Consider the following 27,451-nt stretch of genomic DNA (forward strand, 5'->3'; position numbering starts at 1 on the left):
AGGAAAAACACCAAGAAGCAGAACAAAAGCAGGGAGCAGAGGTGGCTCAAGTGATTCAGCACACACCCTCCCTTCCCCATTAGAGGTCCCAGGTTTGGCTTCCAGTCCCTCCTAAAAGGAAGCAAGGAAGACAAACAGACACAGCAAGTACAAACAACAGGAGGGTGGGGAGAAATAAATAAATAAATAAATAAAGCAAACTTCTTAAAAAATGTACAAGGTTCCTATTTGGAATAATGGAAATGTTTTAGTAATGGATGGTGATGATGGTAGCACCATCAATTAACAGCCCTGAATTATAGATCTGAATATGATTAAAAAGTGAAATCTTAGATTGTAAATATGGTAACAGAATAAAAATATTTTTAAAAATCTATGGAACTACACTGCCCAGTGAACTCTAGGTTAAACCATGAACTTTAAATAACAGTACAATTATAAAATATGCTATCATCAATTGGAACAAATGTTCCAATGCAAGGTGTTGGTGGTAAGGTGGTGTATGGGAATCCTGTATTTTATGCAATTCTGTAAAACCCACAATTTTTCTAATAAAGAAATTTAAAGAGAAAGAGAGAGAGCACACAAGAGCACGCTTGAATAACTCCTCAGAAAAAAAATCAAATGGCTTAAAAGACCCTTAAGGATCTGGCCATTTTTACTTTTACCATTCTTTCCTCCTCAAGTCCTGTTTTAGACATGCTAAGTTTCCCTGAGATAACCAATCATAGATTGATGCCAGTATAAATTCATTATCACTACTTCAACTGATAGACGGACCTTTGATTCATCTAGCTCTTCTCTTGTATCTAAAACAATTTTCCCTTGTAATGACATCAACAACCATTCCAAATCTCTTTCATTTAACCAAGAATGATTAATGCCACAACCCATTATTCCTCCTCAGTCTTCCTACCCCGCAGAAAAACACCTAACAGAGCAGCTGTGATAGGAAAATACCCTCAAGTTCTGTGATTAAACTGAAAGCTTTTCCTTCATCTTCATCTTTTTCTTCTTACCTCCTGATAAAAACAGAACAGAGTGCTTTCTCTAAGTTCTACTCTTTTATTCTCATCTCTTAATCTTCCTTTTTATGGCTTACTCATCAGCATTTAAAAATGCTCAAATCTATTCCACCTTAAAAAGAAATCTTTCCTCAACACAGTGACCCACTCCAACCACTACTTTTACCTCCTCCCCTTCTGGCACTGTTGGCTTCTTCTACCTTCTTCAGACAGTCCCCTCCCTTAAATTCTGAGGCAATACATTTTTCTTTTCTTTTTGATTTTGGAGTAATCTTTTTCATCAGTGTCCTCTGCTTATTCTTCTTCTGCCATCCTTTAAATCTGCACTATATCTCAGTATTTTGCCTTAGACCTCTTCCCTTCTTTCTCCCTCTCTCCCTCTACTTTATCTGGACTCAGCCCCTCTTCAACTGCTATCTGTATAACGTTAGAGATTAAATTTCTACCCAAACTCTCTTGGGCCACGGAACCTTATATACAATGACACAATAAAAATCTATGTATTTCACAGACACCTTCAACATATCTGAAAATGAAATTATCCAATTTCCTAAATTCCTCTGTATATCACACCTCAGTAAATGGAATTATCATCTACTCTGCTGACCAAGCAAGCATAATACTTAACTTTTCTCCCTTGATTCCTACTTTAAATCATAAGTTTGTTTTGACGGTTGTGAGCACAGGAACCAGAACCTGATTCTTGATTCATAAGACCTGCTCTGTCGTTAGTTGTGTACCTTTAGGACAAGTACTTAATCTGTCTTTCAGTTTCCCTATGTTTAAAATAGGAATAATAATAGGATTTATCCTTGCTAGGAATGGTATAGAGATTGAATTCAATCATATATATTGAGTATTTATTACCATGTTTGGCATAAAGTATATTCAGTAATCTTGACCAAAACTGCTGTAAAATAACATACTTCATGTGAATCATTTACCACAGTGTTTGACACATATTTTATGTTCAATAAATATTAGCTAATACTACTATTGTTCAATAAATGTTAGTTTTATCATCAACCTCTATGTCTAGCTGATTCTACCTCTCAAGTATCTCTCATATTAATCAATTTTTCTCAGGATAATATTTCCTGTTTGCACTACTACTTTAACTGCCTCCTAACTGTGTAAAGTTTCCCTCACTCTAGTCTTGCCTCTTCTAATCTATTCTCAATACTGGAGGCAGAGTGATCTATCCAAAAGGCAATTATGATCAGTTCCCTGCACCAGGGCCTTCTATGTCTTTATACTGCTCTCCAGAAAAATCTGGACCATTTCTAACAAGTTTACACATGAGATGGTTTCTATTATTTCACTGTGGCCTTCCCTCACATCTCAGCTTTCATCTCCCTCTTACTCTGTCACCAGGTCCCATACTTCAAGCCTTCCACACTCCAATCATTCGAAACTTCTTTCATTTCCTCACATATCATACAAAAAGTTCTTTTTACTTATTTTTACATGCCTCCAAACCTATGACCCTTTTGCTTCACTCTATCTCCCTTCTTTAGTTCTCAGCTTGGATTTTTTAAAAAAAGATTTATTTATTTATTTGTTTGTTTATTTATTTATTTCCCCCCCTTTCCCTCCTCCCGTTCTGCTGGTTTTTTAATTGTCTGTGTTGCCTTCTCTTCTCATTTTCTCTCCTCTAGGATTCACCAGAATCTGATCCTGTAGACCTCTGATGGAGAGAGAGGTTCTCTGTCAATTGCACCACCTCAGTTCCTGGTCTCTGGTGTGCTTCACCTTGACTCTCCCCTTGTCTCTCTTTTGATGTGTCATCATCTTGCTGCGTGGCTCACTTGCGCAGGCACTCGGCTCACCACATGGGCACTCGTGTGGGCACTGGCTCACCATGTGGACACTCATACGGGCACTGGCTTACCGCAAGGGCACACTTTCTCTTCTTTTTCACCAGGAGGCCCCAGGGATTGAACCCAGGTCCTTCCATATGGTAGGGGGAAGCTCTATCAGTGGAGCCACATTTGCTTCCCTCAGCTTAGAAATTATTTCCTTCAGGAAGTCGTCCCTGATCACCCCATGTCCAAGTGAGAGGGTCCTCCTCTCAGTTCTCTAAAGTGTCTATCTCTCCCTGTCATAACACTCATTTGTCTTACTTTACTAATATAGCCTCTGTCCTTGTCACTGTCAGCAGACTACAAATTCTATGAGGAGTCAGATATCATCTCACTTGATCACCATTGGTTCTCCAGGACTTCACTCAAAGGAGGCACTCAACAAACTATTAAACTACAACTAAAATGATAAATGTACAGTAGCTATAAACATATCAAAATTCTATAAACATATCAAAATTCATCTAACAGTTGAGTCATTAAGCAAAAGGACTTTATCTTTGAGTACTGTTTCAATGTTCATTTTACCTATAAATAAGTTTGATGGACCAATCACATTTTCCTAAAATGAATAAAATAACTTTTAATAATTTATTTGTAGAAATTTGACCAGAACGCATAATAGACTATAGGTACTGTAGATACTTTATAAATGTTTATGAAATTGAACTTAACTGAACTAAAGCTAAATATTTAATATTTAAACTTTTATTCTATATAGAATTAAAACAGTAGCTACTGGTTTAATTGAAGTTTTAATTACAGTAATTGGCAACTCCAATATAATAAGAAAAATACCATTAAGTACTTTTCTTTTCTCAAGTAACTGATTTTTATAACTCATTTTTTGTGCTTCACATAGTTGTATAATGGGTTATTTGACTCTTAAGCTTGATATGATTGAGTCATTCAAGAGAGTATAGGTGCAACTGTGCACCAATTAGGCAAGCAATTTTCCAGATTATATGGGCAAGATCATCACCTTTTATGAAAATTCAGTCCTGACGATTCAAAAATAATGAATAATACCCACTGAGCAAAATTGCATTTAAAAATGTAAACAGATCAAGCTGTGTAAGGTTACTGTTTCATACCTGATTTTTCTACAACCTTGTTTATCTAATCCCCTCCTGTCAAATGTCAAGCTAATTTGGATCAGCTGGCTTTGATAGGATACTCCTTAGCTTGTGGTAAAAGAGTCACCTTACTACAGTTACTTTTGGAACTTCTTCCTTAAGCTAAAAGAATAGGGAACTAACCCCATTCTGCCAGTGCTTTTAGGACCAGTGCTATTACTATGAATTCTGGGAAACTTTTTAAGTTTTTAAGCTCTCACCACCTTTTGCTACCAGCATAATAGAGACATTTCTATCCCTTCTATATAGTAATCTTTCTGAGTAGATTATACACATAAGGAAGGAAAAATAGGAGACTCCTAGAGAAGCTATCCAGCCCTGCTCTGATGCAAGGTCTCAGCAACTACCGCCAAGTTCAGTGTGCTAGCCAAAGGAGTTAAAATAATTGCATTTTGTGTACTTACCCAAGTAGTACCTGGGTTCTTTATTCAATGAGCCAATTGCTAATCTGATGATGTCTTAGGATGGCCCAAGGCATTGCAGCAGGTTTTTGGCAGAAAAACAAAATGTGAAACATCACAGAAAAAGTATCTCAATTTTCTATCATTTATCATACACTGTAAGTCAATTTTCTAAATAGGATTACACTCCTTTATTATAAGCCCATAAGACTACTATGGTGTTCATTGAAATAGGCTACTACAAAAATATTTTTTGACTATCTGCTTTTTGCGTACTTAAGTCATAATTTTTTTTAAAAAAGCCTATAAAAGCCAGTTAAAAGTTAACATCCTGTTTCCTGGTGTTCTATTCATATTAAAAAATAAGGGTCTGGCCCTGATCAAGATTTTAGAGTGAGTTCTTTCTCCCTCACAGAAGCTTGGAACAATCAGCAAAGAACTGGCAGAAACATCTTTCCCAGTCCTCCAGAAAGCAATTCAACAACTGCAATAACACGGCAAGTGCCTAATCATAAAAAGGCAGTAGGATGTCATGGTGCCCTGGCTGACTCTGCTACCACCCCATACCAGCACAACAATGGACTGAGTTGTGTTCTCAGTGTGGAGCCCTGGTGCCAGTTCTGGAGGGAGCAAAGAAACCCTCGTGTACTGACTAGTAGCATGTGTGCCTGGCCCAATCTGCCTGATGATGACCTGAGGGATTCACAGTCCAGAACTTGCCATGCATGTAGAAGGAAGCTCAACCAGTTCTCTTTCAGAATACTTCAGGAGAGCAGACAAATAGCTACATGAGGCAAGTTATTGCTGTCTATAGAACTACAGTGCAGTGCCTGAAACCATGAGAAAACTACTTCCTAGGGAAGTGGGGACAGCTGTATCCATGTAAACAGGGGACTTCCCAGGGCCATATGTTTCATATCAAGAAAAGAAGCATGCACAGAAAGGATCAGTGTGGCCCTAAACTTTGGCCTCAAGCTCTACTCTAAAGTCACTATATAGATAAGCCCCAAAGGATAGCACTCATTCAGGTCAATCTACAAAGACTGAAGTATTTTTTTGTTATTGTTGTTAACTCCTAACATGCAAGTAAAGCTCTGGCATAACACTAGCTAAATACAAATCTAAGAAAGAGATGCCTCAGAGTCTAAATTCCAGTAACACACATTAAATATCAAGATTTTAACAACAACAAAAAAATTCAATACATACAAAGAAAGAGGAAGTAATGACCCAGGTGTGACAGTCTGAGGCCAGATAGATGCCAGAAAACCATGTTCTTAAAGTTAATTTATTCTTGTGGGCGTAAACTTATGGTGGGTATGACCTTTTGAATGGATTACTTCAGTTAAAGGCCTTCTGTATAGGTTACTTCAGTAAGGCGTGGCCCAGGATGGGTCTTAACACTCTCACTGGAGTCCTTTATAAAGGAGTACAGAGAGATACTAAGATACTGAGAGCAATGAAACCTGAAATAGGAAGAAGAGACCAGCAGATGCTACCACATGTCTTGCCATGTGACAGAGAAATTCAGTATCGCAGGCAGCCAAACATTGAGAAGAAAGCATTGATTGATGTTGCCTGGATTTGGACATTTTTTCCCAGCCTTAGAACTTAGGTAAGTTTGCAAGTCAATAAACCCCACTGTGGCGGCGGGCTTGGCCCAGTGGTTAGGGCGTCCGTCTACCATGTGGGAGGTCCGCGGTTCAAGCCCCGGGCCTCCTTGACCTGTGTGGAGCTAGCCCATGCGCAGTGCTGATGCACGCAAGGAGTGCCGTGCCACGCAGGGGTGTCCCCACGTAGGGGAGCCCCTTGTGCAAGGAGTGCGCCCCGTAAGGAGAGCCGCCCAGCGCGAAAGAAAGTGCAGCCTGCCCAGGAATGGCCCTGCACACACGGAGAGCTGACACAGCAAGATGACGCAACAAAAAGAAACACAGATTCCCGTGCTGCTGACAACAACAGATGTGGATGAAGAATACGACGCAGCAAATAGAGAACAGACAAATGGGGGGAGGGGAGAGAAATAAAATAAATAAATCTTTAAAAAATAAATAAATAAACCCCATTGTAAAAGTCAACCCATTTCTGATATAGTGCTTTTGGTAGCCTAGCAGACTAGAACAACAGGCAAAGAAAAAGGTTAAAGCAATGGAAACCATCAACGAGAAGGATCAGATTTGGGACTATCAGAAAGACTTAAAAAATGGTCCCAAATATACTCAAAGAGCTAAAGGAAAACAAGAACAAATAACAAAGTAAATCAGAAAAATAATAGATGAACACAAATAGAATACCACTAGAGAGTTAAAGATCATGAAAAGAAACCAAGAAGAGCTGAAGACCACAGTAACAAAAATTAAAAATTCACTAGGAGTCAACAGCAAATTGAAACTGTCAGAAGAAAGAATCAGTGAAATTGAAGATAAGACAACTGAAATCCTCCAGTCTGAGATTCAGAAAGAAGAAAGATTGAAGAAAATTAAAGAGGGCCTGAGGAGCCTGTTTTAGTTTGCTAGGCTGCTAAAAGTAGATACCATAAAGCAGGTGTGCCCTTTTTTTAATTTGAGAAGTTTTGAGTTTACAAAACAACCATGCATATCATTTGCAATTCCCATACACTGCCCTACCACCATGACCTTACATTGTTGTGACACATTTATTACAATTGATGGAAGAACACAGCCATAATATTATGGCTATCTATAGTCCACAGTGTATATCTGGTATGTTATTTCCACAACCATCCACTTAACAACATGCATTACTATTGTATATCTGCCATAGTTCATAAGAGAACATTTTCATATTTGTACTGTTAATCACAGTCCATCACTCACCACAAAGTTCACTAAGTTGTTGTACAATCCATCCAAACTGTATCTTCAGTGGCTCTCAGTTTCATCAGAGATGTGCTGTCATCTGCTCGGTCCATTTTAGAATGCTATTACTACTCCAAAAGGAAAAATCACATGCCCTCCTGTATATCACCAGTATTGGATCTTAGCATTGATATAGTAACTTCTTTTCCAATGCTGCAAAACTATTACATATCATTGTCAACAATAGTATATATGTAACATTAGTTGTATTTCTCCATTTATCTCCACATTCTCAACACCTTGTAGTAGAGAAACATTCTTGTGTTTGTACTATTAACTGCAATCATCCTCCGCCACTGAAATCACTATGTTATATAATCCCTAGATTATCTGCTAGGTTTCTTTCAATTGACATTAATCTCCCTAGACTATTCCATTATATTCACTATAATATGTTATCATCAACTCTATCCATTTCCCCACATTTACAATCTACCTAACTAAAAGTTCTACATACATTCAGCATCAGTTGCCCCTTCTCAATCCACATTCTATCTCCTAGTAACCTACACTCTAGAGTTTAACTCCTTAAGTTTGCTCATCGTATTTACTTCATTTTAGTGAGACAAAACAATATTTGTCCTTTTGTGTCTGGCTTATTTCACTCAACATAATGTCCTCAAGGTTCATTGATATTGACATATGCATCTCAACTTCACTTTTTCTTACAGCTGAATAGTACTCCATTGTATGTAATACTACATTTTGTTTTCCACTCATCAGTTAACAGACACCTGGGTTGTTCACATCTTTTAGCAACTGTGAATAATGGTGCTATGAACATCGGTGTGTAGATATCTGTTCATGTCTTTGCTTTTTTTCATTTCTTCTGAATATATTCCTAATAGCAGGGTTGCTGTATTATACAGCAATTCTATATTGAGCTTCCTGAGGAACTGTCAAATTATCCTCCACCATTTTACACTCCCACCAACAGTGAAGGAATGTCCTGATTTCTCTGTATCCTCTCTAGCACTTGTTGTTTTCTGGGTTTTTTGTTTGTTTGTTTTAATAATGGCTTTCTGTAAGGGATGAAATGATATCTCATTGTAGTTTTTCGTAGTTTTTGTTTTTACCCTCCACCCTTGCAGTTTGCTTGTTGTCTGTTCTCTGTGTCCATTCACTGTGCGTTCTTCTGTGTGTCTGTATTTATTAATTTATTTATCCTCCCCTCCACCCCCGTGGCTTGCTAGTTTTTGCTCTCTGTGTCCATTCGGTGTGTGGTCTTCTTGTGTTTTTATTTCTATCCCTTTTTTGCTGCGTCACCTTGCTGAGTCAGCTCTCTGGGGCACACGCAGGCCAGGCAGCACTCCACAGCACTTGCGGGCTGGCGGCTCTCCATGGCGGGCAAGCCTGCCTTCACAAGGAGGCCCCAGGATGCAAACCCTCCCATATGGTAGCCAGGAGCCCAGCTAATTGAGCCACTGCCACTTCCCTCATTGTAGTTTTGATCTGTATTTCCCTAATATCCAGTGATGATAAGCATCCTTTAATGTGCTTTTGAACCATTTACATTTCTTCTGTGGAAAAAAATGCCAGCTCAAGTCTTTTGCCCATTTTTAAAATTTTATTTTATGCATATTTATTTTTCTGCCTGACATTCTGGATCTCTTTCCAGTCAATTTAATTGTGTATTTGATAGAACAGATATTTGATCATTGTAAACTGAATTGCAGATGCTGTTCAAAGGTATAATTACTTATGTTTTCATATGCACAGGTCAACCTTAATATTTTATACATATATCTATTTTTTAATTTTTAAAGAAGTTTTAGATTACATAAATGTTACATCAAAAATACAGGGGATTCCCATATGTCCTACCCCCCTTCCCCTCCCCCTCCCCTATTTTCCCCCATTAACAACATCTTTCATTAGTGTGGTACATTTGCTACAATCAATGAACACATATTGAAGCACTGCTACTAACCATGGTCTACAGTTTACGTTATAGTTTACACTTCATACCACATAATTTTATAGGCTTTGAAAAAATGTATAATGGCCTCTATCCAGCACTGCAATGTCATGCAGGACAATTTCAATGTCCAAAAAATGCCCCATGTTACATCTATTCTTTCCTCTCCCATCCCTCAGAATCTCTGGTAGCCACTGCCTGTATATCTCAATGATACAGTTCTTCAACTGCTAGAATAATAAGTCTACTTTAGTTCATAGATGCTTTTCCCCCTCACGTCTGTTCATTCCTCAATATTGCAGATTTTGGGATGGTGATGCCCACTCTATTTCTGACTGAAAGGGGTTTTCCCCGTTTTTTAATTGGGATGCTTTTCTTTTGATTGTTTAGTTGTATGATCTCTTCATATAACATGGAGGTCAAACCCTTATTGGATATGTGGTTTCCAAAGATAATCTCCAATTATGTAGGCAGCCTTTTCACCTTTTTAAAAAGTCATTTGAAGGATAAATGTGTATAATTTTGAGGCAGTCCCGTTTATTTTTTTCTTTCGTTATTCATGCTTTGGGTGTAAAATTGCCCAGCTTAAGCTATCAAAACAGGGCCAGGGACTGCTAATGGAGTACAGATCAGATCCAAGGGCTCTGGAGTAAGAGACTCCAAAACATGTTTTCTCTTCTTGTGGTTTCCCAGCCTGCCAGCAGATGGCTCTCTTTGGTGTATCTTACCACAGATGTGTGCCTTTTAACTTCTACTTACCTATGATTCTGGTCTGGCCAGAACCAAGATTCAAAGTGGGCTCTGCTGGCCAAACTCACTGAAGAGAAGCCACTCTCCACCCTCTATCGGAAACTACCTCTTCCAGGGAGGAAGATGCCTGTTCCTGTCTCAGTTGATTGCAGTGAGCCATGGGTGTTATCCAGGCTGTTCACCTTGAGGGTGGGGGATGGGTGCTGTCACCAGCTGCGGGAGCTAGTAAGTCATGGTCGTTGTTTCGGCTTCTTTGTCTCTCTGTCCTTTGCCCTCCCAGCCCTCTCCTTGTCTGCAGATTCCCAATCTAGCTCCCTCAGACAGCTTTTGCCCTTCGTCTGTTGTTTTCGTAACAGAGTTGAACCTTGTGTACCTACTCTGACGCCAACTTCCTGGGAGTCCTGCCAGTTTGGTTTTTACCAGTGGGAATTTATTCATTTACAAGATTACAGTTTCCAGGTTGAGAAAAATGTCCAAATGAAGGCAACCCCAGGTGATACTTTCTCTGTCACATGGCAAGGCACATGGTGGCATCTACTGGTTTCTCCCTTCTCTTCCAGGTTTTGCTGCTTTCAGCTTCTTGTTTTCATGGCACTCTCTCCCTATCCCATATTCATCCCATTTATAAAGGACTCCAGTAAGAGGATTATCTCCCTGGGCCATGCCTTAACTGAACTAACCTAACCAAAAGTCCCACTTACAATAGGTTTACAGCCACAGGAATAGATTGCTTTAAGAACATTATTTTATGGAGTACACAAACACAGAATCTGTGAGATACCTTCAAGCATACCAATATGTACATTGTGGGAATCCCAGAAGGAGAAGAATGAGAGAAAGGGGCAGAGAGAATATTCAAAGAAATAATGGCTGAAAAGTTCCCAAATTTAAAGTCATAAATATTTACATCCAAGATGCCCAATGAATTCCAAAGAGGATAAACCCAAAGATACCAATAGTGTACCATGTAATAATCAAATTGTTGAATACCAAAGATGAAGAGAAACTTTTGAAAGTCACAGGAAAGAAATAACAAGTCATGTAAAAGACAGCTCAGTAAAATTAAATGCTGCTATCTCATAGGAAACCAGAGGCAAGAAAGCAGTGGGAAGACATATTTAAAGTGCTGAAAGTCAAAAATGGACAACCAAGAATTCTATGTCTAGCAAAACTGTCTTTCAAATATGAGGGAGAGATAAGACATTCCTAGATAAACAAAACTGTGAAACTTTGTCACCACTAGACCAGCCCTACTAAAAATGCTAAACAAAGTTCTGCAGGTTGAAGAACAGAAAAATAAACAATAGATTAAAGTTGCATGAAGAAATAAGGATCCCCACAACAGGTCAAATGTCAGGACTATAGTATTTTTAGTTTGTAATTCCATTTTTACTTTCTCTACAATCTAAAAAGCAAACACATAAAATGTAATGATATATCAGTGGTTTTGGACTCAAAATGTACAAACATTTGTGACAAGAACTACATAAAAGTGGGAGAACAGAGGGGCATAGGAACATAGTTTGGGTTCACTATAGACATTAACTTAGTATCAAAGCAAATGAGCTTGTTACAGATTTAGGATTAAATTTAAGCCCCATGGTAACTACAAAGAAAACATTCAAGCTCATGAAGTCATTAGAGTACAGATTGCCAGGGGCAGGGGGCAGAAGTAATGAAAGTTAACGCAAAATGATATTTATAAATATCAGGTGGATAGTAAATATCAGAAGGACAATAAAGTGTAAGAAGAATTAATGATGTGGAAAAGTACTTTCAATATAGTACTGAGTGAAAAACGTAAGACATAAATAATACATCATATATATTAGACTATCAATTGTATAAACTGGCATATGTACACAGAAAGGTATCTAAAGCATATATTAAGATAAATAGTGCTATCTGAATTATGGTATTAATGGAAATTTTTATGAATGACTTTCATAAGTTTTCTGATCTGATTTATTATATATAGAGAATATATTGCCTTATAATAAGTAAAATAATTTAATTTTTAAAAAAAGTTAATGCAAAATGGCTGTATGGTTTCTGTTTGGGGATGGGAAAGTTTTAGTAAAGGAGGGTGATGATGGTATTGCAACACAGTGAACATGATTAATTCCACTGAATGGTTTACTTAGGGGTGGCTGAGATAGGAAAGTTGTATATATGTTCCTACAATTAAAAATATATATAAAAATATAAACTAAAGATAATGACAATTAAAGGCAATACATGATCCTGATGGGATGTAACAAGGGAGGAGAGAAGACATAAAAGGACATTATTGGGCGGGGAGGGGGAAGGGGAGAGAAATAAATAAAATAAAATCTAAAAAAAAAAAAAAAAAGGGACATTATTAGGACCTATGAAAAAATATGGAATATAGGCTGCAAGCTTTCTATCAATGCTAAATTTCTTGAACTTGATAACAGCACTTAAGGTAAATATGTAGGTGATTATCCTTTTTCTTATGAAATGTACATGGTAGAATTAAGTGTTAAAGGAGCATGATATATACAACCTACTCTCAAGTGTTCAGAAAATGGATTGGAAAATCAACAGATAGATGGAAAGCTACATAGACAGACTGACAGAATAACATGGCAAATATGGTAAAAAGTTAAAATTGGTGGATCTGAGAATCTTGGAGGATAGAACTATGATAGCATTCTCTCAATGGGGTTGTTTTATTTTTGTAACTGTCCTGTAAGTTTGAATGTATTTCAAAATGAAAAAAAGTTCTAAAATAAGAACCTAACCTAAAAACTGACTATAAAGGCAAAAAGACTGCTATAAAAATATTCTAATATTTTCTAGGAAGGGAGTTTAAAAGAACAACTATGATTGCTATGTCTATAAAAAAATTCCAGTACCTGTATGATTGTTAATACCTACTCTACAAATGGAACAAAAGGAACAGAATTTTGATGCAAAATGTAGGTATAAACTCTTGTTGAAGGGACATTTAAGACTTCTTTACATTACTATTTGAAAACTCACACTGAAAATTTATTTTGTGCTTAAGGATTATTTATTAGTACATTCTAAGTTCATTAAATTCTTGATTTTTATGAAAATGTTAAGCAAAAATACTTAAACAACTCTACTTAAAACCACATTTTCAAAGGATAGTCTAAATATCAAAAGAAACTATAGTAGAATTTTTTCTAAATCAAGATATCAAGAACAAAATAAATGGAAGTAGAAATAAAGAAGAAAGGGTTGGCTACGTAAGAGAAAGGAAACTTCAAACAATGTGTATATAATTATTTATTATGCACCCATATGTAATGATTATTTTTTATTGTTACATTCACCACTGTAGTCTTTCTTTGATAAGAAAAATACAGGGTGGTAAATTCACTGATATGAATACTACAAAACATTTCCCTCCCTCCACCACAGGCATCCAAAGATGAGAAAATTTTACATCAACCAAAACGAGCATTATTAAGAAAACAAAATTAAAGCACAAACTCTTTGAGATGTTAAATCTTATCTACCTCAAACTTGATAGTGCTCTCAAAACTTACTTACTTTGATAAAACTTAAGATCATTGTTAAAAATCACTGTTAAATTTTAACACCAATTTGAAAAGTTTGCTAACATTTACATGAGGTAATAAAATTAGCAATTTTTAACCAGGATCTCTAATTGGAGGAGCACTACTATGTACGTTTCTATTATTTATTTTGTTCTTGAGATGGCTTCCATGATTCCTTTAAATGGTATTATTTGAGTCTTAATTTTCAGCATAACCAAAGAAAGTTCCTTTTTCTCTTGACAGATTATTCTGTTTAGAAATATATTTTTCCTTGTATCAACGATTTATCCATAGCCTAGTAGAGATGATTTTCAGGGATAATGCTACTATTTCCAAGAATTCTTCCGAGCAAAACTACTTTGAGAGGTAGTAGTTAAAATCATGGGTCTTCAAATCATAACAACCTGGGTGTTTTAACCTTAGATTCATACTTACAAGCTTTATGACTTTGGCTGTTACTTAGTCTTTCTGAACCTCAATTTCCAGACTTATCCATAAACTGAGGCTAATAACATCAGAACTTATTACAAGTATTAAATGAGATAAAATATGGAATATTCATACCACAGTGCCTATACAAGGAAAATATTCACTAAAAGTAAACAGTAATCAGGTGCTTCATCAAAATGCTCTTAAATACAGCTAAAATAGTTATCAAAAACAATAATGCAAATTTCTTAATGTTTTGATAAAGGGCACATATGAAAAACCCACAACTAACACAATACTCAGCTATGAAAGACTGAAAGCTTTCCCCTTATGATCCGGAATAAGGTATGGATGCCTGCTGTCTCAGTTTGCCAGGCTGCTATGACAAATAGCACACAATGGGTTGGCTTGAACAATGGGAATTTATTGTCTCATGGTTTTAGAGGTTAGAAAGCTTCCTTCCTCTCAGGTGTAGTAACACTCTGGTGCTAGCTTGCCAGCAATCCTTGGGGTTGCTTGGCTTATATCACTGCCTCATGTCACATGGTGATGTCCTCTCCATTTTCACTGCCTGGCTCTCTTTACAAGGCTTCCAGTAATCTGGATTAAGACACACCCTCATTCAGGTGGACCACACCATCAATAAAAGTAACATCTTCAAGAGGTCCTACTAACAATGGGTTCACGCCCATAGGTATTCAGATTAAGATTTAGAACTTGTCTATGTTGGGGTACATAATTAAATCTACCATAATCTACCTGTGGACCCCCAAAAGACATATTCTTCTCACATGCAAAATAAATTCACTCCATTCCAATATCTCAAAAGCCTCAAATTATTTCATTAACATCTCTAAGTCCAAAGTTTCATCAAAAACAGTTATGGATGTGGTTCAAATTGGGGCAGAGGTCTTCTACATCTATATAGCTATAAAACCCAGACAATAAGTTGATTCCAAAATACTGGTATGAAAGGCATAGGATAGACATTCCCAATACAGAATGGTGAAAATGAAAGCAAATCAGGGCTATGGATCACAAGCAATTCTCAAACTCAGTAGGGCAAATTCTATTAGATTTCAAGGTCTAAGTCATCTGTGGATCAATGCTTTGTCCTCCAGGCCTGCAGGAGTAGCAGATCATACTTTCCAAGGAAACCACCAAAGAAAAAAGGGACACAAAAGAAAAGGATACCAGAGAAAAGTTTAGCTTCTGATACCTACAGCTATAAAAAATATTAAATACAGCTTAACTTCTACCAAGATAAACATAAAACTTCATACAAAAAGCCCCTTTTTTGTGATGCATGGTTTTTGGCTTTCAACAAAAAATTGCAAGACCTAGTAAAAGGCAGAAAGCAATCTGAAGAGATAGGACAAACATCAAAACCAGACTCAGATATGGAAGAGATTTTAGAAATATCAGACTGGAAAATTTAAAATGAAATAACTATGATTAATATGCTAAGAGCTGTAATGGAAAAACTGAAAAACATGACAGAACAGATGGGTAATGTAAGCAGAGATACAGAAATTCTAAGAAAGAATCAAAAGGAAATTCTATAATTAAAAAACACTGTAACAAAATGGAGAATGTCTTTTATGGCTTGATCAGTAGACTACAAGGAAAGATCAGTGAGTTTGAAGTTATGCCAATAAAAATTTCCCAAAGCAAAGAGAAAAATGAAAAAGTTGGAACAGAGCATCCAAAAACTATAGGACAATTTAAAAAGGTATAGCATAGAAGAAAAAGAGCAAAGAACATTAAAAAATATTTGAAGTAATAACGACTATGAATTTTCCAAACTTATTGACAGACATCAACCACAGATCCAGGAAGGTTAGAGAACACCAAGCAGGAGAAATACCAAAAGCTATACCTAAGCATATCATATTCAAACTGCAGAAAATCAAAACAGAGAAAATTATGAAAGAAGCTGGGGGCGGGGAGGACGTACCTATAGGCTTTTCTTCATAAACCATTCAAGGAAGATAAGAATGAACTGAAAATGTTAAAATGTTGAAAGAAAAAAATCACCAACCTAGAATTCTTTATCAAGGGAAATTATTCCTCAAAACTGAAGGAAAATAAAGACTTTCTCAGACAAACAAAAATTGAGAGACTTTATGATGAAGGAGACCTGCCTTACAAAAAAATGTCAAAAGATGTTCTTCAGGGAGAAGGAAATGATACATGTCAGAAACTCAGATCTATATAAATAAAGGGATACAAAGGACCTTCCAGGATAGTCATTACTTCAAGGGAAGAGTCAGAAATGGGATGATGAAGAGTGGACTTAGCAATATGTGTAATTTTTAAGATTTGTAATAGAAGACCTGTACAGAAGTTCTGTATATTTGCTGTACTACTTGTTTGAAATTATCATAATTTAATATAAAATAATTAAAGAACTATGAGCACTTTGGATATCTAAAGCATTACTGTAGGCTAAATACAGACATAGACTATATCAGCTCTGTAGTCATTAACCTAAATCTAAATTGTCACCTCTAGGCTAATTAGCTTCTTGATGTAGCAGTGGGTGATCCAGAAAACCAAGAAAACACTCACTGCTCTCCTCTCAGTGACCCTAAAAGCAGGGGTGCCACATTATTGAAACCTGCATATCAATGAGCTTTTACTAACCCACACTATTCAACATGCCTCTTTTCATACCAAAATTGATGTCAAGTGAAAGAAGCTCAATCCAAATACATGTAGGAAAAAGGAATACAGTCTCTGGAGTCTATGCTCTTTATTAGGTTATTAATGCTTCTGATGGCTGCTATGCCAATAAACAAAGGAAGCAGTTTTTAATACTATATATAATAACTGCCATTTTTCCATGGAAATTTCTAATGTATTAATTTTTATGTATTTTTAAAAAATATTTCTGCTCTACTCATGACTTTAAAAGTGAAACAGGGCGGAATTCTACAGAAGAATTTCAAAAGATACCATTTGGCCAGTTACGCTAGCACTCTCTAGAAAGCGAACCTGGAATGTGAAATAAGCACCAAAACAAAACAAAAAACCAACAGTTCTAAAAAGCAATAAGAGCAGTTTTCTTATTACGGCAAGGTACTGCTTAGAAAAACAATATACTGGAGTTACCAGATTACAGTAAGATGTGACTCAATATAGAATGGAAAATTATGCTAAATTACAGATTTTTATATAAAGTTAATCTTCCCATAGGAAAACAAAAAGTATTAATACTTTTTACTGCTTAATTCATATAATTTGTTATTCAACCTAAAAATTTCTATTCAGAAGGCTGTTTTAAAAAACAATCACACAGACAGGATGAACGTAAAGAATCACATAAAATTATCATAAAAGTTATCATAAGAAAATTGCTTAATTCCATTACAGTTTTCGTTGAAGAGATTTGAGTAAAATATTTTCCAGTAAGCAAGGCTTATGCAATTATGACATACAGAATGAATCACAAAATTTAAGGCAACCAAAGATATTACACTTGATCCATGAATTAATTTATTTGCAACTCTGAGTACTGCATGTCAGAAAAAGACATGTTAGCTTTTCCACTGCAACAAACTAGCACTTATCTGGCATATAGTAGGCAAGTAAAAAATATTTGTTTAACAAATGAATTTTCATTCATCCCTGACTTGAGGTATTTTCCATCTGAGATCAAGGAAACTACCATACAAATCAAATCTCACCAGGTCTTATTTAAGTGAAATTATATTATTTTGAGTTTTATACTCTGTTAAGTATTCTTTAAAAAAGTTTTTTTCTGAAACAAAGTGACATTTTCAATGCATTGTAGCCATGAGAATAATGCAGATTAATATAATATCCATTATACTAATTATTTATCATGCTGAAAATGTAAAATCACACAAGTTAAAACAGCAATTTTTCACAGTATTTTTCTGGCAAACTCAAATCACAGACTTTAATTCACACATTATCATTCACACCATAGTATTAACTTTGAAATATTAACATAACATTGTTCACTACAGACCTGAATTTAAACTCTAGCAGTTCTGTCATAGACAATATCCAAGGGATTTAGGCTCTTAAACAAAGAAAGGATGTTGCCATAGGTAAACTTAGCCTTAATAAATTCTCACAACATGAAAACAGAAGATAATTTTATATGAGGCTTCAGATTACTTGTTTTAAAAAAGAATGTTTAACTACCACAACTATCATACATTTGGAATTATAATTAAAGACGTTGTTCTCTATAACAAAAAATAAAGTATTACTTCCAATAATAGAAAAGAAAAATGAATCAGGAATCAGAAAATGGGTATTTTCCAATTAGCATAAGAGGACAAAAATTTCCATTTATATTTTTTCCTGAAGAAGATGAAACAAATGCATTATACGTGATATCAATTTAAAAAGATGAGAGTCACTGAACAGGTTAAGAATAATTTAAAATATTCATACATAGGTTCCAGATTACCAAAAAAAGAAATCAAACTTACAGAGAATGTTGGCCCACTTTGTGATGCTATGACAGTATGAATTTCATCACCCAGTTTTATTGATAGTTCCCAGTTAGCAACTTGTGTTTTAATAACAGGTACTCTGAAATAAAAAGAGAAGAAAAAGTTAATTATTTTATATTATTCTCTCTTCGTAAACTGAATTTCCTTTGATATTAAGTGCAAGGCAAAACTACCAAAGACTGTATTTCCTAATATTCTTTTGTAAAACAAGTTCTAACCTTGGAAAAATGCTTTTCAGATTTTAACTAGAGAGGTAAAAAATATAGATACTCTAAAGACAACAGCAGTCACTCCTGGATAATTATTTTACCATTACTTATTCCAAGTACCATCATCTATTCTATGAATTCAAGTTTCTTAGTTTTGATAATCCTTCACAAATGAACTTTTCTACTGCAGTATTTCTTTTCAAATTTTGGTTACTGTATAAGACAGTTTTTAAAAATTACTTTAAAAATTACAATACAATAAACATTAAGCCTTAAACTTCAGACATAAAATGAATCACTGAATCAACATGATTTTGGACTGGAGAATTATTTTTTGCTTTATTTTGTCCTTTATAGTAGATGAGACAAATAATATTAAAGATTCGACCTCCATGCAATCTCCACCTTGTAAAATGATCTAGGAATGTTCCTTCATTATGTGAATTACACAGAAGAAAATAACTATCTTAGTATATTAGGTAGGATATATTAATTAAAATTATTTTTGGTAAAAAAAACCCCACATTATCTTATAATGTTATTTATTAATAAAATTTACAAAATTTTTGAAAATGTTTTAAAAATAACTCAAACACAAACTTAGTATGTTCTTATACAATAGTACAGTATCATGATTACGCTGACACAAAACACAGCCCCCAAAAACCTAAATGATGTATGAGTTCAACAAATGTTTCTTAGGTATTTGCATTAGGTTTGGGAGGAAAAATTTAAAAAAAAAAATTCCTTAATCTTGAGAACTTAAGCACTTTCCAGCATCTATTCTATCCCTGTTTTTAACCATCTATCATTAAAAAAAAAAAAAAAAAATCCCCTATCTTTAAACGATATTAGTCTTATAACATAGGTCTTTTCCTACAAAGAATCAGTATTTCTATACCCAGAAAAACTGGGTCAAACAGCCAGAGATAAAAAGTCTCAGAGTACATGTTCCTCACAATTTTTTAAAGTAATAAAAATTTAATGATTTCAGGATTAATCTAATTTAAACATTCATGTTTAAGTTGTGAAGTAATATTTACTAAGCACTAAACATTAGCAATTTGTAACTATCCAGACCCTAACATAAGCTGTAGGCTTGAAAAAGTTTTGCCGGTTATATTTTAATTTAAGCCTAAAAAAATTTTAACAAGGAATCTGTGTATTCAATAAGAAAAGGCTGGGAAGCAGATTTGGCTCAACGGATAGAGTGTCTCCCTACCACATGGGAGGTCCAGGGTTCAAACCCAGGGCCTCCTGACACATGTGGTGAGCTGGCCCACTCGCAGTGCTGATGCGCGCAAGGAGTGCACCCCATAAAGAGACCCACCCTGCACAAAGAAAGCACAGCCTGCCCAGGTATGGCACCGCACACACACACACAGAGCTGATGCAGCAAGACGATGCTACAAAAAGAGACAAAGATTCCCAGTGCCGCTGACAAGAATCCAAGCGGACACAGAAGAACACATGGCGAATGGAAACAAAGAGACAATGGGGTGGAGGGAGAGAAATAAATAAAAAATAAATCTTAAAAAAAAAAAATAAGAAAAGGTCATACTCAAACCACCTTTAAACACAAAAAAGCCCATAAATCTAATGGGTAATGATCAATAATGCTAGGCAAATTTTGTATTCAGCCTACATCTTGATTTGTTTACTGAAGATGAGGAAATATTTTAAATATTATAGAAATGAAAATTAAAGAAAAAGTTCAAAATGCATCAATTTTAATGCACACTGTACAAACAGGCATGGAAGACAGTTTTTGGGGAATTTGAAGAAAATTTTTTTTCAGAAGACAGAGTTTGACATATTTGAGAGTATAAAGAAGCAGGGAACATAGGGGACAGAGATAAGAATGAGGAGTAGGGGAAATGAAAAGGTATGGGACAGAGAAGAGAAGACTGCTGCCATGCCTTGACCCTACTACTATTTTAGCACCTCTAAACCACAGGGCACTTATTTACTTAAGTTTGTCTCTCCCATTGTCCTGTGAGTTCCTAGAAGACCAAGATGATGGCTTAATTATTTCTATATACCCCAGAATCTAGCTTGGGGAAAGTGCTGAGGGGGTTAGTAAAAAATGATTTGAGGAACATCTACTGTGTGCCAAGCATTGTGCAGATGGAGAAGCTGTGCTGTCAAGGGGATAACGAAGTTTGGAAGAAGTATGACCGTAAAGCTCAAGATTACTAGCTGGGTAGTCCTACAGTGATGTATATTTGACCTCAATAGACTTCACTCTGCTCAACTTCAAAATTAGGGCAACACTTCTGAACTCTGAGGGGTACTGTGACAACAGAAATAAACCCACTATTAGCTTACTGTACAACCTGGCTTTCTTTAATCTTTGCTATCCTCAATAATTATATTTCTTCTCTAATCAAAATCATTCAGTAGTTTTCTACTTCATACCAGGTCAAATGTGAGTTAACCTACCTAGCATTTAAGTACCTTAAAAATAAGGTCCCATTCCTTATACCCAATTTTATTTCTGAATGTTCTCTGACTGGTATGTCTGGTTGGGCCAGCCCCTTAAATTGCATGCATCATAAACCAAGTCAATCTAACACCAAGAGGAAAATAACTAAGCACAGTGGCTACAAATTCAGTGACTCTGGTGACTCATAGAAGTTGGTACAAAACCCAACTCTGCCATTTACTAGTTTTGAGCTTAATTAATATATACAGGGAAATGGATGTGGCTCAAGCAGCTGGGCTCCCGTCTACCATATAGGAGGTCCAGGGTTTGATGCCCAGGGCCTCCAGGTGAGGGCAAGCTTGCCCGCATGCCAAACTGGCCCACACAGAGTGCCAGCCCAAGCGGGAATGCTATCCCAGGAATGCCACCCAGCGTGGGAATATCACCCCATGCAGGAGTACCAGCTGATGTGGAGAGCTGGCACAGCAAGATGAAGCAACAAGAAACAGAGAGGAGTAACAATAAGAAGACATGGCAGAACAAGGAGTTGAGGTGGCGCAAGAGAGTAATAGCCTCTCTCCTGCTCCAGAAGGTCCCAGGATCAGTTCCTGCAGCTGCCTAATAAGAATTCAATCAGACACAGAGAGAAGACAACAGGGGTTGGGGGGATGGGGTAGGGGAATAAATAAATAAATCTTTTTAAAAACTATGCACGAAAAATTAAGTTTCCTTATGTACAAAAAAATTAAGGTAATATTTGTATCCTAGATATGTATGGAGGATTAAATTAAATGAGGAGTGTGTCATTGCTGTCACCCTCCTCCTTTTCTTCTTCTTCCCACCCCAGGCCTATACTCTTTCTTTCCCCCTTATTTGAAATCTCTTCCTTTAAGGAAACTTTGGATTCCATTTCCTTTCTGCTTCTCAAGGAGGATATTACCTCCCTTTTAAATTATTCCTTAATTATCACAGCACAAACTTCAATGATGCCCCTCTACCACTTAAACTATACTATGTGCTATAATACTTTTCAAAATCTAGTGACCTGATGGAAGTATTAATGTAGAGACCATTTTTAGTTATGTAACAAGCCTCTGCCTGCAGAAGAATTGGAAATCATTGATCCTGACATTTTCCCACAAAAAGTAATCTTACAGATGGTAACTACTAACTAGTACCACTTATTTTTCCATTATTTTATTTTGATCCACATCTGTTTCATACGTTATAAACTGCCCCAGGAGGGATTTGTGGCAAGAATGCACATTTTTGGGTTAAAACAATGAGGTCGAAATATGAGCCCTTTCCCTTATTAGCCATGTACCTGGGGACTTATTCAATCTTCTTGTTCCCAAATTTCCAGGAACTCAAAAAGCAAAGCTGGGGAGGTAGTAAGAAGCTGTTGGTCCTGAAATAACACTTTCCTAACAATTTCTTTTAAGGTGATATTTTAATAGGATAGAGTAAAAAGGCTTCACTAGAAAAGCAGAGCCTTCAGATGCCTAGAAAAGACAAAATGTGGAATGTCTTATGAATTTAGAATTCTAAGATAAAATTTGCTAAGATCTCTTCTGGCTTTACAGAAATTAGAAAATAGGTTTGTGGGTTGTTTTTTTTTTTGTAATAAAAGGGATGGGATTGTACATATGTCAGTTAATAAATATAGATTAGGTCTCAAAACTTTAAAGTTTATTTTAAAAATACAAATGGGAAAGTAAACATGCTCTATTTCTATAAAATAATTAAAACCACATTAATGATAATTTTGAAATTCCTGATATCAAGTCAAACACAAAAATGTTTATAATTCTACTAACACTTGTCTAAAGTTATATTTTAAATTTAAGAAAAAAATTAGATTTACACATTAAATCCAAAATAGTCTCAAAGAAGTTTTGTTTTTGTTTTTAAAGAAGCTACAGGGGATTGAACCCAGATCCTCATACAGAGAAGCAGGGGTTCAACCACTGAGCTACATCTGCTCTCCTCAAAGATTTTCATAAACAGCTCTCTGAAAAGGAGGGGGAAAGGTCTTGGAGTTTCATTTAACTCACCATAGTTATGACACACAAAGTTTCCTTCAATGAACTATGTTTCTAGTGAAAAAGGTTCCCAACTGATCAAATATTTAATTGGGACAACTTATTATTCACCTGCAAAGTTAGTATCAAGTACCTCAAAAAACAAAACAAAACAAAACAAAACAAAAAAACAAATAAAAAACACCAAACCTGTAAAAAGTAGTTAGCATGGACAGTTAAAAGTAAATGAAATAATAACTCTTACACAGGTCTGTCTACTTTTGATTAATCCTCAGCCAGTCAAAAGGAATATGCTCTGTAAAACTCTATTCTTCTATATTTTTATGGGGAAAATCTGCCAGGCCATTGTCACTATGGTTAATACTAAGAGTAATACATTTAACTTATTGGAATATTTTGCTCAAAATCGTGCAAATAATACTAATTTAAATCACTGCCTATTAACTGTCATTTTAAAAGTAAATTTTATGTAAACATAAAAATTAGCAGCATCTTTAACTACTAACGATTACAAGCATTTCAAAACCATATTATCAGACTCTTGGAAAAGCTTCTTTTCAATTGTGCCAATACATATTTAGGAGTGAAATAATGAGTTAAAACAATGTGAACAATCAAAGAATCATTAAGAAATCCTTCCTCATAACCTTCACAGTGGGTGGTCTGTAAAATGATCAAGAATAATATGCTGCATTCCTTAGTCACTGAGGTCACTTTCTGCATACAAATCTTTACAGAAAGAAAACGGGCCATTCAGCTGAACCAAGTTCAGAGAATTTCCAGCACACTGAAAGGGTATGTTATATGCAAGCACATAGATGTATTCAGTGGGGGTAGGCAGAGCCAGCTATGTGTAGACTACAAAGGAGCCCTCCCATGGCTCATGAATAAGTCGAGGAAATGATCAGGAAAAAAAAGAGAGAGAGAGAGAGACAGAGATGTTTAGACAGATGGCCCACTTAAAATGCCTGAGACAAGGCATAAGCAATTTTAATGAAACTTTAGATCTAGCATATGAATTGTTGATTTCCCCCAGGGGAAAAAAACTCCCAAGAAAGACAAAAATTCAGCAATTCACTGAAAATCCATTTTTTGTCAAGTCGGGATAAGGGGAGAATCACGAATAAGTTTTATTAGTATAATAAATCCATATAAAATTATTCACAGAGCCATCAGCTATCAAAATGAATATAAAATGCATGTAATAAACAGATTAAAGGAATTTTAAACAGAAGTCTACTGCCAAACCAAACAAAAATCTAAGACTTATTATGTGAGAATTTACAACACTCCAACATTAAAGTTCTTCAACTGCAGAAGATAAAAGCAGCATTTTCAGAGAAATTCTTTAAAGCTAAAAACTGTCATAGATGAGGAACAGAATTCTGCATATAATTAAAAATGTGTATGTTTGAATATGAGCCTGCATAGTGAAGTGTGTATTACAAAATACTGCTTAAAAATAGAAATAAATACATAAAGTTACTTATAACATACATTTTAATATTATCCACATCCCATTTATTTCTTTTACTAACAAACTTTTAAGTTCCCAATTTAAATTTTGGGCACTATTACTCAGGAAAGGCAAGGTAGTATACCTGCCATCCTGCAGATTCCAGCGTCTGAATGACCAAATGTAAATCTTGGCTGCAACATTTACTAGCTGTGTGACCTTCACAAATTACTTCTCTTCCTTGTGCCTAAATTTCCTTATCAGTAAAACAAAGATAATAAGAAAACCTTACTCGTAAAATTGATTAAATGAGATAGAAGGTATAGAGTGCTTAGACTAGTGCTTGGTACATAAATGCTAAATATGGGTTAGCTATTATCACCAACTAGTATAACCCCTTTTTAAAAAATTATATAATTTACACACAATGAAATTCAAAAATCTTAAATTCCACAGTCCCCCTTTCCAGTAAATCTCCTCCCCCTCTCTCACCCAGTCAACCACAGATTAGATTTGTAGGCTCTAAAGCAGTTGTTCTTAACCTTTTTTGTTCCAGGGACCCTTCTGCCAGTCAGGTGATGACCACAGACCCCTTACTAAATCCACACTATACTGTGCATTATTTAATAAATATATCACACCTGCACCAACGCATCCCCATAAGAATGTGTTTTTTTTTTTTTATTTAAATTCAAGATCACTGACTCCTTGTTAAGAACCCCTGTTCTAAAGCTTCACTATCTAAATAGACTCCAAAAGTATGTAGGATATAAGCTTTTTTTTTTTTTTTTTTTCCAAAGGAGGTACCAGAGATTGAACCCGGGAACTTGTACATGGGAAGCAGGCACTCAGACCAATAAGCTACACCCACTCCCCAGGTTTCCTTTCTTGTTGTCAAAAGCTTTGCGTGGAAATATTGGGGCAAACACATTTAATTTGATAAATTAAAACTACGAAACTGTTTTCCAAAGTCTTAACTCATTTTTTCACTCCCATCAGCAATGGCGATGTTCCTCACCCTCGCCACCATTTGGTGTTGTCACTCTTTCTAACTCCAGCCAGACTAGTGAATGTGAAATAATGTCTTCTTATACTTTTTTAAGATTTATTTATTTTTATTTCTCTCCCCTTCCTACTCTTTTTGCCTACTCTCTCTTCTGCAATCACCTATATGCTTTCCAGCCTATGTAGCCAATTCTCCATTTCAGATCATGCAGTTTTAAGATCTAGACTTTCCATCTGATATTTGTTATGGTTTCCATTTCTTTCCTGGCATTCCCTATCTGCTCTCTCATTATGACCATTTTGCTCTTTAAGTTTTTTTTTAAAAGTTTTCTTTGCTTTAACTATATTTAATTTGCTTTAAAGTCCTTATCTGGGAACCCAACATCTAGTAATCTACAGTTGGTTTCCACCTACTGCTTTTACTCTCAACTATGTATCCATCTTTTACTTTTTAATCGTATGCTAAATAAATTTTTATAGTTTATTGGATTGTGGATTAAGTGTTGTAAAGACTCTGGTTTTCCTGTTACCTTCCTCTGAAAAGTACTGGTCATTGTTATAAGAGACAGTTAATTATCACCTAATCATTCTTAAGTTGTGAATGCTTGCTTTTTATTATTTTATTTTAAGGCTTGCTTTTATACTGTGCTTACAACATATCTATTTGGTTTTGCTTTTACTGAACGAAAAGACCGAAGCACTTATTTCAGAAACATAATCTTTTCTCCAAGGCTTGCTCCTTCTAAGTTTTAATGGAAAGCTTAAGGTGTTTCTAAGCCCCTCAAATTTGATAAGAATCAAATCCTAACACTATCATATCTATGGTAGGCAGCAGCTGAAATTTCAGCTTCTTTCATTCAGTATTGCAGCAGGATTTATATGCAAAGCTCCCTGAAGTCTTCTTTATGCATCACCTGTCAGGAGTCAACCAACAACTGGAGGGAAGTGAAATTCAGACATGGAACTCCTCATTCTGTTGCTCCTATTTTGCCAAGATATCCTTCGACTTCCATGATTCTGACCACCTTGATCATCATTCTGTTACTTCAAGACAATAAAACAGCGGCAAACTGCTGAGTTCCAGTCATGCTTTGGTGCACGCACTGGTGATTACCCTCAAGAGAAAACCCAGTTAAATGTGGATCACAACCAGTGTAGTTCCTTTTTTTCATGGATTGAAATCCCTTAAAATCTTGACTAGTTTTAGTTGTTACCCAGAGCCTTCAAATGGTTATATTTTACATTTCTTCGCAGTTTATAACTGATATCTGGAAGGGGGTTAGTTGAAATTAAGATACATTACCATTAAGAGAACTGGAACTTTTCTATGTTGTTTTAACTTTATACCACTCATACTCGAAGAAAGAAAGGATAGAAGAATACTAGTTCACATGTGTGTACTACTTCTATCTTCCAGATGGTAGCCCAAGCCAAGGAATGCTGGCATAGGCAAGAAACTAATTCTTTCTTAGAGCCTCTGGAGGGAGTACAGCCCTGCTGATACCTTAATTTCAGACTTCTGGACTTTGGAATTGCGAAAGAAACTTCTGTGGTTTTAAGTCCCCAAGTTTACGCTAATTTCTTTTAACAGTCACAGGAAACTAATATAGCCCCTATTAAATGTTGTTTCTTACATCTTTCTTCTAGGTTTCTGGCTAGGATATTGTTTATCCCACAGCCTTGGGATGCTGTGATGTTAAATAATGCCCTCTGTTTTTGAGACACAGACTGAGCACAGGGTTTTTCCAGTGGTCCAAACTCCCACAACTAGAAATGTCCTACAAGCAATGCTAAAGGGAGTTTTTCAAACTGAAACAAATGGATACTAGACCACGGTTCAAGTGGCATAAACACATAAAGACCTACAATAAAG

General features: G+C 35.7%; 1 protein-coding gene across 5 annotated transcripts in view; it reads right to left on the reverse strand.

Annotated features, from left to right (window-relative positions):
• The window catches only part of PCCA (propionyl-CoA carboxylase subunit alpha), a 537,919-nt gene that overhangs the window by 161,977 nt on the left and 348,491 nt on the right, over nucleotides 1-27,451 (reverse strand). For all 5 annotated transcript variants that reach the window (XM_058276458.2, XM_058276457.1, XM_004458407.4 and 2 more), the window contains one exon: nucleotides 18,418-18,520. In XM_058276458.2, the coding sequence (XP_058132441.1) occupies nucleotides 18,418-18,520 (103 nt within the window). The remainder of the gene's footprint in view (nucleotides 1-18,417; nucleotides 18,521-27,451) is intronic.

This window comes from Dasypus novemcinctus, chromosome 15, assembly GCF_030445035.2.
Source record: "Dasypus novemcinctus isolate mDasNov1 chromosome 15, mDasNov1.1.hap2, whole genome shotgun sequence".
NCBI lineage: Eukaryota > Metazoa > Chordata > Mammalia > Cingulata > Dasypodidae > Dasypus > Dasypus novemcinctus.